Source organism: Pseudopipra pipra, chromosome 3, assembly GCF_036250125.1.
Source record: "Pseudopipra pipra isolate bDixPip1 chromosome 3, bDixPip1.hap1, whole genome shotgun sequence".
In the NCBI taxonomy this organism is placed as follows: Eukaryota; Metazoa; Chordata; class Aves; order Passeriformes; family Pipridae; genus Pseudopipra; species Pseudopipra pipra.
Window position 1 is genome coordinate 32,750,136 of NC_087551.1, and position 13,131 is coordinate 32,763,266.

The 13,131-nt window shown below is 38.7% G+C and overlaps 1 protein-coding gene across 9 annotated transcripts in view; it reads right to left on the bottom strand.

The window, feature by feature from the left end:
* LTBP1 (latent transforming growth factor beta binding protein 1) overlaps positions 1 to 13,131 on the bottom strand; it is a 192,408-nt gene that overhangs the window by 13,065 nt on the left and 166,212 nt on the right. For 8 of the 9 annotated variants that reach the window (XM_064648552.1, XM_064648549.1, XM_064648548.1 and 5 more), the window contains 5 exons: positions 11,665 to 11,847; positions 10,282 to 10,368; positions 6,902 to 7,030; positions 5,435 to 5,575; positions 2,965 to 3,135 (listed from right to left, as the gene is read on the bottom strand). In XM_064648552.1, coding sequence (XP_064504622.1) covers positions 2,965 to 3,135; positions 5,435 to 5,575; positions 6,902 to 7,030; positions 10,282 to 10,368; positions 11,665 to 11,847 — 711 coding nt within the window. The remainder of the gene's footprint in view (positions 1 to 2,964; positions 3,136 to 5,434; positions 5,576 to 6,901; positions 7,031 to 10,281; positions 10,369 to 11,664; positions 11,848 to 13,131) is intronic. The other variant, XM_064648550.1, reaches the window with a different exon arrangement.

Below are 13,131 nucleotides of genomic sequence, written 5' to 3' on the forward strand. Positions count from 1 at the left end.
AAGCATGAATCTCTTTAGAAGGGACTTGCAAATGTACCACTTATGTTGGTAGGTCTGTATTTCCTTCTTTCTAAGGGTGGCAACTAGATCCTCAAATACAAGAAGAGTATAATAAACAAAGGTAAAAGGAAACGACAGATCAGTGAATGATCCGTTCTATGATCCAACCCATTTCAAGGTGAAAATCTTCTGGTGATAATGCTTTTCACATCACCAGGTCTTCTTTAACATGTGTTGCAAATCTTCAGAAGGCTCCTAATTGGAGAAATAAGCAAACACCTTCAGTAGTAAATCTGGCCAACACAATACCTAAGTATTTAAAAATGGAGAAATTCCAGGTTCCCCAGCCAGGACTTGAACCTGTGACCTGCTGGCCTGGAGGTGTGAAAGCACTCTCTTGAGCCAATGATATCACTTTAAGTGCTACAGACTGAAGACATGTCAAATGAATCATTTATTCAGTTCAGTCAACTTTAAATTTTTCTTGGTAAATGTTCCTGAAAGCAGAGAAAGGTTTCCAGGTTTCTGTGTGGGTGCGTGCACATGTGTGTGAGGACAAATGAGCACATACCATCTCCACTAAGAAATGTAATTGTATGCTTGTTCTGACATAATAAAGATTCAATATGCTTTTATTTTTAACTATCTATGTTCCAATCTATAAGGATGATTTTAAGTATTTGGGATCAAAGTATGACTAATAGTTTTAATTAAAGCAGATACTTCTCAATGCAAATTAAACGTCACATAAAAGTTATCCTGCGTCTGGAGAGAGAAAGATTTTATGATCCAACATAATGCTCTTCAGCTTTGACTGAGGATCATTGAACTGATGTTTAGGATGTTGTCCATTGGGAACTTCCATGTCATTTTTTTAATTAATTTCTCAAGGTTCTTCATAGAGCTAGTGGGGATCTGTACCCCACTGTTGACATGGGACTGCTGCTCCAGAATCCTGTGGTCCTAATGATCAAAATACACTTCGTATTTTCAGATTGAAATAGTTCCAATTTTTAACTCATATCAGCACTATTGTTTAATTAAAAAGTTTGCAGGAATCCTCCATGATTGTGCTGTAATGTAGAGTCTTACTCTACTAATGTAGAGTTTGTTCAGCATCTATGTTTGGAATTTTTCATCTTCCCTTGTAAGACAGTTGTCTTTCCCTGGACATCTTGGTAGTCTTTTTCTCTTCCTTTTCAGATTTATCCTGCTTTAAATATAACTAGCTAGAAATTTCCAGAAGCAAGTCTCGTACCTACCTGAACTCTCTACCAGGAAGTTTTTTCCTTCTCTCAGGAGTACATGGCACAGATGGGTCACTGTCACCATGTAATGAACTTTGTACAAAGAAAAACTGCTTTAATCTGCTCGATCTTTCTACCTGAGGAGCTCCAGGTCATAGCAACAATTCTTCTACTAGCTATTGCCCTGGTTTTTTTTGTCAATATTACATTTAATTCCATTGCAATTGTTATTCTAGCAGGTGTAGTAATTCAATGTCCTCCTGTAAGATTTGTTCTGACAAAGATATTTCAGAGATTTCCATATGCTATAAATTAAGCTCCTGTCATGCCCTGTTTTTCTTCTTCAGTCTCTTTCTGGGGTAAGCATCAGCCAGCAGTTACTCGAGCCAACATCATCAAAATCAGGAGCTTTTTTTCAGTTGCTGTGCTTCCAAAGCAAACTCAAACAAGTAAAGATATCTAAGAACGGGTTCAGGGACCTCGCAAGTAAATTATAAAAGCATAAAAACCAAACAGAAAGAAACAACCACATTAATGCTTCACTGAGCTTCCCTATATAGTTTTAACTCCAGGGTTTTTGCTGCAAGTAAAACATGTACTTTAGCCATGACATTATCATTAGAGTAACGTAGGCCTAAGTGAAAATCCAGGTATGTTCACAATAAAATGTTTTACCAGCGCAGCATGGTATTCCTACATGGAAAGCCGTATTACCGAAAAGACATATTTACGGTAAGAAAGCTACATCCAGACTAGACCTTGGAATAGTTTATATGCAGGGGAAGAAGTTAGTATCGTATCAGACTGTATATACCAGGGCTGATGCATCTTAGGCACAGCATGACATGTACCTATGCTGTTTCCACTGGTCCCTTCTCCAGTCCCCAGACATAAATCTGTGTGTCAGTGACATTTCTCTCTATATCCTTTTTGCTTCTGTAGTCACCACAAGCAGCAACTTCTACCTGAAATATCATGGAACAATATCTGATTTCTACACGTGTAAACAAAATATAGACTTTTAAAAATATGACTGTCACCTTTCTTTCACATTAAGTTACATTCCCTGGAAATTATTCGGTCCTTATTGGTAACCCATTTCCTTTAACTACCTTAAATTGCTCATCTATACATTTCACATTATGTGAACATATGGCCATATAATAACAACTTATTTTTGAAGGGCTTAGTGATTCTAAACCACAGCTTACCAGATCCTTATCAAGCAAACACATCTAACTGTGGGCAGACTGGCAGAATATCACATTGAAAAATGCATCTGAATGTATAAAGCAGCAACAAAAAAGCAAAACAGTTATGTAAGCTGTTGAGCAGTGTGGTGTGTGTGTGTCTGTGTGTGCACATGAACTGCATCCGTATTTTCACAGATGGTTTTTGTCAGCCACGTTAAGGAACTCTGCTACCCTTAAAATGTTCTCCCATTTCCACCAAAGTTCTAAACTGCCTATCACTGATAGTTCCACTGGAAGGAAACAAGTCCTGTAAATGTCAAAAAATAAAAGCAAATACATTTTCAAAATGTAGACTGTAATGATTTTCTGTTAATTAATGAGAAAAAAATTTCCATTAGTTCGTGAGGGGTTAGGGGGTTTTTTTTGTTCTTTCTTATGTTATTAGCACGGGTACAAATGCAAGGGATTAAACTGATTAAGTATTTCAGATTTCATACCAAGAATTGGAATGTGTGTTTCCTTACCTGACTCCTTCATAGGACACAGTGCACACTGCATGCCCCAGGCTTCACCGTACAGGCAACAGCACTCAGTATACGTAGTCTGCTTTCCAACCAGAGGTCGACTACAAACAAAATCGTCACTTAGGTGCTGCCAGCAAAGGTCCTGGTAGACCTCAGCTTCTTCAGTTTGTTCTGATGGAGAAGACAGGATTAGATCATCATCGCAGCACTGTTATTTAGAAGAGACGCTGGCATACTGAAAAATTTTCTAAATTTAGATTAGAAAAATAACCTAACTTTACAGACTTTGCTGAAATTTAAGCTTAGAAGTCATGACCATTTTTAAGTGCCTGAGGTGGCTCATCCCTTGAGTGTTCAGTTTTGCAAAAATCTTAAAAAGTTCTGAGTTGGCACATTAGGCCAATTTAAAAGCACATTGGGTTGGACGCCCAAGAAATAAAACTTCCTAAATCATAGTCATTGCTGAATGCTTAACACTGATTCAGCTCGGCTCTCATGGAAGTTAACAGAGCTTGACAAAAACCAGCATTGAGACAGAGATGAATGCTTGGGCAACTCCATCCACAGAACGAATCTTTAAAAGTTGTTATTTTGCTTTTCTTCTATTGCCGTCAATGGCATCTGAAAGGACTTTTACAAGTAGGGTAGAGCTGAACAAAAATGGCCTCAACGGGAGACTGGACAAATACTTGGAAGAGAGAGTCCCATTAACTAAACAGACAAACTACATCAGGCTCAGGAAATCCCCTGAGCTGAAAATAGCTGGAGGCCGAGAGTGTGCTGGGGAGGGTGAGGAGGAGTATTGTTTATCTGCTCTTCTGGTCCCTAATCATCCACTTACAGCTATTGTTAGAGACAGAATACTGCTGTGAACTGCTGTCACATTCTTATGAACATTAACAAAAACATGTATTTTTGTCAAAGCTGGAATATTTCAGAGGCATACTAGTTTTGACATAGATCTCAGTAGGAATCATTCCTGGTCCTAGCAAGCTTTGGTCACTGCTGATCGGAGTGAGAGGAACTGTAAACTTAATCTTCCACTTGGAACATAAAAACTTCAGCACAATTGTTTTGTAAAGACATCTGCAAGGTTTTGATTTTGTTCCAACACAGAGTGAAAAATAAATGTTGTCAGAAACCAAGGTTCTGTCTTGTCTGTGCATATCTATTTACTGCGGTTTTACATTATGCATGGGCGAGTACAGAACTGAAACCTCTCTCAAGAGTAAAACTGAGTTCTGAAAGCACAAAGGTGATCACCATTTAGATACCTATTCTACTAAGAACTTGCCAGAACACGCAGTGAAGAGCAGCAGTGCGTCTCTGCAACCAAATCCAAATTCTGCTGGCAGCAAAGGAACGAGCCTGTCCCCTCCTCCTCTGCGTGAGGGAGGACATTGCCAGTAGCAATACAAGGTTTGAGTGCTTTGTGCTGGGTGAGATGATCATTGCTGTGTCAGCCTGAATGTCGCATGACGGAAGACCCTTTGGGCCCTTGCATTCTCTTCACACCCTAAATGAACCCAAAGGAGAATCCTGCTCTTGGTTTGTTTAACTGAAGACTGAACAATAGAAATGCTGTGGTTCTTTCACAGTTCCAGGCAACAGGATGACCACACTACTCCTCAAAAGTATCAGCCTTATAATTTGGAATGACTAAAACAGGCATTCAGTCTGTATTCCCATTTCTTTTCACAGAAGCATCTCAGGAAAATGCACTGCAAGTTGCAGGGATCCGAGGTCTGGATTTATGGCTATACAGTGCCAGTATTAATCAAACCCATTGTAACATTTCTTTCAAAGACGTGTGTGGCATAGACAAAGCTGTGCAGACTGCATAATGCTCTGGATTTCTGAAATGTTTTTAAGAATTTCATAAGATCTAACATTTTTTCTGAAATCAGTGTCTACTGAAATTAAAAGAACATGCAAAAATGTTACTGTAGCGGTGATGCTGCAGCCCGCCGCTTGAGCTCTATGTACCTTCAATGTTAATCAATTGAAAGCACACATACAAGTTCAGCTATTTCCTACTATATCCTGTCATTCCTGTTTTTATTCCCTACTTTGGTAGAACTGAATCTCCAGACCTAGCCCGCAGCCAAACCCCAGCCTTACTGAGACAGCAAGCAGGCTCTGCTTCATTACCTACAAGGCTGGACAAGGCAGGCGCAGAGCTGGTGAACTGGGGTGAGGTTGGGCTGAAGAATCCTCAGCCTGAGTCTAATCTCATAATACTTCCAGCAATGTCCTGTCTGCATTGGCAAAGTGGAGCTCTGTGGAGTCCTACATCATGATGCCTTCTGGATCAACAGATGATGGTCCAAGCACTGCCTTCAATAATCCTCTAGAAGAGCAGGCTCATCCAAGGATAACCCAGTCTGAGCTTAGACTTAGGGTCTGTAGCCATGTCAGCACCACCTCGTAGAGGTGTACTCACTTCAGTAATATGTATAATGGATCATACCACTCGAATCTGCTGGTCTGATGCATCGCTTTTCTGTTGCGTCCAAAATCATTGGGTGTGTACAGAAACAGTTGTAAGATCCTTCTGTGTTAATGCACTGGCCATCAATACAGCTGTTTGGGTCCTGACATTCATCCGTGTCTTTAAAATGGAAGGAAATGTATCAAGAAGAGCCAGCACAAAGTAGTTGCATTGTGTTACTCTATGTTAATGTTTACCTAATTAGGAACAGATTTCCCTGCCTGCCTTCTGTTAATTACCACAAATACCAATTGCTGACAATAAAATCCTGCCTATGCCCATGGAGAAGGACAGACAGATCATCAGGATCCTGACCTCTAATCCTCAAGTGCTAGGGAGGAGTACTATGGAGGATGAGGAGGCTTGCTGGGGAAACTGGAGTGCCAGGCATACCCTGCATCCAGCATAGCTGCAAATGCTTCCCACATTCCTATCCCTTTAGAACAGTATCAGCAGGTATTAGAGGTGGGTATACTCTCAGAGATTTTTCATGAGCTTGTCAGGAAAAGGGATTACCTTACCTAGCCACAGTAGTTATATTCCTTAGTTTGTCTTGGAGAGGAAAAGCCAAAATTTAGCTCGAAGGGAAGAGCAGACCACTTCAGATAAATTACATTTAATCAGCAAAACCCCCACCCTCTGTAAAGAACAACCATAGAATTCCAAGGTGAAAGGCTCTCTTATTGCAGTTGCAAAAATTACTTCCTTTCATTATGCTATTCTGCACATTATACATGGTTTTCTGCTTGCAAAGCAAAATCCAGGGTCATAGTTTTGAGTAATTTTCAGTTGAGTAACAGAACAAAAGGAGTACAAGGTTGTGCAGACTAAGGTTGAGCTTATTAATGACCTTAACTAGAATTTCGCATTGCATATTAACTCCTATATGGAAAATATCTGTCCGTGGAAGAAAAAAAAAAGTGTTAATTTGATTTAATATAGTAAACCTGGGACACTTACCAAATGAAAGGTAAGCTTCAACATACAGGCTTTCAGCTGCTCACCCCACGTACAAAGAACAGAAGGCTAAATTGTACCTTAGCAGAGTGAAGCAGCAATGTGCATGTAAGGAGGGAGCACCCTCTGATTACATTGTGCTGCCTTCATAAAGGCTGGCACCAGCGCTTGACTATGTACTCAAAGGAGCACAAGGAACTGTTCTGGAGATGCAAACTCCTGGGAATAATTTGCTGGAAAAGGAAGCAAATAAAGCAAACCCTGCTCTACATGCCATAGCCATGTCATCCAGAATTTCTGACCAGCTGAGCAGAAGGGAAGGCAAATGACCCAACGCATCTTAAAAATCTGCTACAGGAGTTCAAAGGCCTGGTGTTCCTCCCCTTGCTGGGAATACCATGGTTGTGATGGGAATCCTGCTGTACAAGTCTGCTTGTTTTGCCCATCTGCATACCATTATAGTGACAAGACCACTTTAAATAAACTTACCAAAGCATTGGAGCTTAACAGGGTCATAGTATGTGCCTTGTTTGCAGTAGCACTCATAACCTGGCTGCGTATTCAAACAGAAGCCATTTTTACAGATTTCTTGTCCAAAGAGTTGGCATTCATCAGCATCTGGGGAGAAAATATTAAAGGCTTTGTTACCATCGTTACTATGATACCATGTAGAGGAGCAAGATGGAATAAATCCCATATGCTTCTCTATTCAAGTAGACTTCACTTTAAACAGAGAGTCCCAGGAGCACAGATATCCACAGGAAAAAACCCAAACAACTGGTGTGGAAAAGCCTGTGGTGCACTTGTAGCTAGAATGGAAAAGGAAAAACTGGTGGATCATTACTTTCCCTTTCCCATGTCAGAATTAAGTCCTGCGGCACACAGAGACTGCAAGAATCTGCAGTTCCTCTTTCTCTCCTTTGGTATCCCACTGCTCTTAGCTCCAAACAAAAGAGATGAAGAATGTGGCCTGTATTTTCCTGTATAATTTGCTTTACCAAAGGGATTCCCACCACGGATCTAATTTAAGCATCATCTGATTACAAAACTAAGCAGTTATGCTTATGGATAGACTTTGTGACTGTTCTCCTCTTTCCATACAGTTTGGTGACTCTGCTGTGCATGGCAGCAAATCTTCATATCTGTTCTGCTTGTGGCTTCATTTTTCAAAATACAATTTCTGTGCAGAATTCCCATCACATAGGACCAATCGTGTCTGTTGCTAAATATAAGGCTGCAAATACTATAGAACTAGTGACAGCTGACAAAGAGAATCAAATGAGGTTAAATGTTTTCAGGAAGGTTGCAAGGAAAATATATGCCAGCTCATATATAGCTTTTCACAGTTGTACACATTTTTTCCCAGTCTTGTATTTATGTATTTGTTACTGCTGGAATTCTATTCACTTCCTTTTTTCCAACCTACTTTTCATTTGCTAGACCTACTTAGAATAGTCTGTTAAAGCTAGTTAAAAGCTGGTATTAAAAATGGCAATAAAAAGCACAGCGTAAAGTACGTAATTCTTCTCTCAATACCAATTTTCTTAACCCAATGTCTTCTATAGATTTACTCCCCATTTATTCTAGGGCAACACAGACTTTAGCCCAAAGCTGTCATTCCCAGCTGTACAGCAGTTTTAATGTGAATTATTCAAATGCTTACTTTTTCCAGAAGAATTGAAAGGTCCATAAAACTATTTATTTTTACACCCACTCTTCCAGTCACTAAGTGGCTACAAACATTAAATATTTTGACTGTTTAGCAGCAAGAACAATGCAAACATTAATAAGAAACGTAATCTGTCTTTTTCTTGTGGAACATGGATTTTGTATCTGGAGAAAAATGCGAAAGCCTGGACGCAGAGTCAAGAGAGGCTGGCTGAGTATATTCACTTCTAACAGATAATTCCAATTAAGAAAACAGGAGTTGTTCCTACAAGCAGAAGCTTGTGGACAAAAGCAACAGGAACGTATGAGTTAGTGTAACAGAGAAAGATCATATTACTAAAAGTTATTTATTTGTTTAGTATTTGTCCTTTGTGTCATTCCTAAGGTTTTTACAAAACAAATTTACTGAAAACAGAAAAAGTCTGATTACAGCAAGGATTTGTGGAAGATATTTCTAGATGAACTATTTCCACATTTCAATATTTATAGCAGCTAGAGATATTATCAACCCTGAGGTAGCACAAAAACAATGCATATTTTGTCTGAGACATTTGGACATACTGTACACACGGCATGTCCCAAACCCCGCTTGTGAATATATACAGAAATCTTAGATCTGCAAAGATAAACAACACCTTTAAACAACCCCTACACAAAAATACTCTCAGAGACTATCAGATCCTTTGAGATGAGCTCTGTGACAATGTTCTAACTTGTCTAGACAAAAACTGTAAGTCTCTCAAAGGTTGGTCCCTGCTACCTTCAGTCTTAGATCTGTGTTCATCCAATGGCACTTTGTTCTTTACTCCAAGTTGCTGGACAATGCAACCTCCAGAGAGTGGAGTCTTACAGGAGTTACCCCATTTAAAAGCCCACATTAATTTGAACAAATCTGGGTATTAGTGCCTTATAAACTTTATTATTTTTTCCATGTCACCTGCAATTTACAGGTGCAAAGAAGCACCTGCTGAGGATAACCCAAAAAATTACTAGTAAGACAGAGAACTGAACTCAGTTATGGTCTACTCACTAACTCAACAAGAAAATCGACTTAGTAGTGTCCTACTCAGTGAGCAAGGGTAGTTTAAAAAGTACATATTATAACCTTTAGGGAAAAAACCCACAAAAATCTTTCCACAATTTTTTTCATCTCTCAGAATTAAGTCTGACAGATTAGTTATTTAGCTAGAAGCAAGTCTGACAAATGCTTATCTATCAACCATGTGATATTGGGGATGCCCTAACCCTGGCAGTGTTCAAGGTCATGTTGGATATGGCCTTGAGTAACCCACTCTAGTGACAGGTGTCCCTGCCCATGGCAGGGGAGTTTGGGACTAGATGGTCTTCTGTGTCCCTTCCAACCCTGGACATTCTATGATTCTGTGATTCTGCCTCTATTAAGGTCTTTAAAAAATAGTATTTTTTACTGCATTTTTACGTGACACGAACACACAGTACTTGCTATATTTATTTCTTGATTTGTAAAACAGTAATTCTAATAGTAACAAAATATATAATACGTGTGCTTTTCTACAGATTCTGTAGCTGTTATGTAAAAGATAATACGTTGACTTCATTTTAGCTAACACAAATTTAGTGTGCTTATGCCAAGGAAAACTGATCTCTCAAATTATTAATATTGATGGCTACTTCTCAAACCTGAAAAGGGATTCCACTGATCTCACTTTTCCTTCTTGGTGATGCCAGTTCCCTCCCACTCACATCCACCAACTTCTATCCCTCTTATTTCCCTACCACCTTTTGTTCAATAATTATTTTATGAAGTTCTGTATCGAAAACATTGTTGCTGAACTTCTCGTCAGTTTTTATATTCATTCTCCCTTGTAGGCCTAATGCTTAACAGAACTCTTCTTCTCTCTCCCAACTCCTCATACACCTATCTACAAATTTAAGTTGGCTTTGTATTTCATATGTAAATGAGTATTTGAGGTTTGTGGTCTCAGCACCTATTCTCACAGTTTATAGCACTTAGTATAAATTAAACCAGAATATTACAGAGACTGTGTAACTGACATTCTTTACAATCTGTCAAATGATGATTTTCAGTAATGCTTCATATCACAAACTGTTTTTATCACCTAATAAAAGTTGAATTAGTATGTTTACACTGCTGGATCACATTGCTAGTCAATCAACTACCAGAACTGAAATAATTAAACTTAATACGAATCAGTACTGACCTTTGTAATTCTGAGCAAGAAGCCCGTAAGATGATTCTCCAGAGGGAATGAAACCTTTTCCTTCAGGGCACAAATCAGTAAATTCAGCTGGGAGAGAGAGAAAACAAAAAATTATGTCATTAAGAAAAAGGTACTCACACATGTATGTGCTACTTACGCATTTCAGGGTATTTTGAGAAACCTGCCTTATTTGCACATATCAGGCAATCATGCACACTTTTAGCTAAAAAGGGCATGTTAAATGATACAGCCTGACTTTCCTCTGCACTCTGTTTGCCGAGCTAGCCTTGAGAAACCTAGCTAGGGTACCCACAGCATCATAGAGCTCCACACAAACTCATTTCTCTTGCTCCTAGGCAGGAGAATGTAGGCCTTACTTGATTTCATGGTGCGCTGCAGTTATAACAATACCAGTAGCCAAATTATCTTAATTAAAGCTAGCAAGGGCCTCTCTGAGCTATACTGCAAGCTGTAATCTAGACATACCCCGACTGAGATACAAACCTCTGTTCACATTCTTCAGCCCTTATATAGGAAAAACACTAATTGACTGCAACAGGAGAACATGGTGTGGATTACAGAGGGAAATTATTTCAAGTGTCTTGGAGACTATACAGAATCAAATAAACCTATCCAAGCAGAGAGGCCCCTTTTTTGTTATGCATTTCATTTCAGTTTCACTGATTCTAAGGTATAGTTGAAAAAGGAATTATACATGGTGATGCATTTGTAATCTTTAGTATTTAATCTGAAAAATTTTACACATGTTCTCTCCAATGTGATTTTTTCCAGCTGGATTCTGAATTTCAGCCAGCACTGTTTACATTTCAAGTACTGTTTTTCAATATTTGTGACAAATATCATAAGGTTATTTTTGTCAAATTTAATATTTAGATGTTAAAAAATGGTCTGCCGACAACACGATCACCTGAACTGTTCAGTAAGTAGCAAAATGTAAAACTAATGTTGTAGATGAGTAATTCATAGTGCTGTAGAAAAAGCTTTACGAAGAATAGCTGCAGACCTAAAAACGCTGTAATGCTTACCTTTGTTTTCCATCTTACAGAAAAAATCTAACATGTTACCACAGCATCTAGTTCTGTGAGAACCCAGCTTTCCTTAAAATCAGTTAGAGTTAATGCTGTTCAGTAACAGGCTCTTCTTATCCCTAGAACAACTGCAGAGAAGCCAATGGATTTACACCAGGTAAGAATTATTCTTACTAACCTTTCCTCTGTGGAAGGTTTCCATGGATAAATCATGACTAAATACTACAGACCACAGGATTTAATGGACAAGCCTTCTCTGAAGGCAAAGCACACTACTGTTAACATAAACATAACGCTTCAAAAGCTTGCAAAGGGACAGGAGGCCTCATCTTACCAGTTCCAATGACAGGACATGGGAAGATTTCACAGTTATCACCCCAGCCAGCACCCAAGGTACAGCAGCATTCTTGTTTGGTTACATTGGACGTAAGCACATTGTCACAGAAATTAGCATCATTCAGATTGTAGTAGCACTCCTTCTTTCCATCTTCATGTTGATCGGTCTCTATTGGCATTTCTAAAGGAAGAAAGAAAACATAAATCACACAAGATAACATATGATATGAATAAGTCTTACAAGAGAATGAGAAGAGCAGGAAAGAAAACAGTTAAGTACAAATTTTGGTTTAACTTTTCAGTTCTTAGAAAGAATGATGGAAGCTGATAACCTTCTTTTAGCTTTTTCAGACCTGTACTCCAACTTGGCCACAAAAGGATCCCTACATCTTTGCACTTCTATAATTTTCAAGCAATGCATGAAGTACCTGCTCTCATGTTCCACTACCTAACAACCATGCTCAACTACTGACATGGTGCTTTTTACATATGGATCTGGAAGCTCTTCACAGAGGTAAGCAAACATTACAACCTAATTTTTCAGATAAAGGAGCTAAGGTACGAACTGAAGAAGACACAATTTTCAAAACAATGAGTATTTACATCCCCTTTTAATTTCACTGGGAAAAAAGCATGTTCCACATTTGAATATAAGGCCCTTTATGATTTTTGCAAAAGTAACTTACTGACTCCATGGTAAGCAGAGGAATATAATGCAAATGTCAAGTTAACTGACTCTGTGTTTTACTTTTAAATAGGCATCCAGCCAAGAAGACAGATTTATTACCTTAAGCAGCTGAGTGGGTCCTCTCACAATATTTATATGGACTGGAGGCAAAATAGTCTGTCCCACAGATGCAATAAAAGACCCTATAATAGGCACTCCTAAAGTACACCAAGAAGCGAGTTTGAAAAAAAATACCTAGTTAAAGCTTCTGTGTTTGCAGAACTCTGTCTACCTAACTTTGCACTTCATAGAAATTCTCATCAAGAGCTCAGAAGTAGGAACTACCACATAAAATTGTTATTCACACTTGATTGATATGAAAAACTTTTCTCAGGCCATCACTAAAGTCATCAAGTTCTAAAATTATATATGCTCACATTTATTAATCAAACCCAAAACTTTGTTTAGGAACCTAAGATAGATAAATCTTGAGATGACTAGTCCATTTCCTTTTTATCTAGGGAAATAGTTCTTTATGCTTAGCACTTAACAAATGCCTAACTCACAAAAAACCTACTAAAAATTATTGCATGTTGGCTGATTTTCCATTCCTTGAGATTTCATTCATTTCCACTCAGGCTCTTGCACAATAAGCCAAGCATATGACATTTCTCAGGCAATGCAGGTATCCAGGCAGGAATCAGAATCTTATTTTATACCTGAGTGACAGCATAATTCCAGATGCTACTGCAGCAAATGTTAGTTTCATGGTGCTGCAGGTAAACTATAGCATAGTTG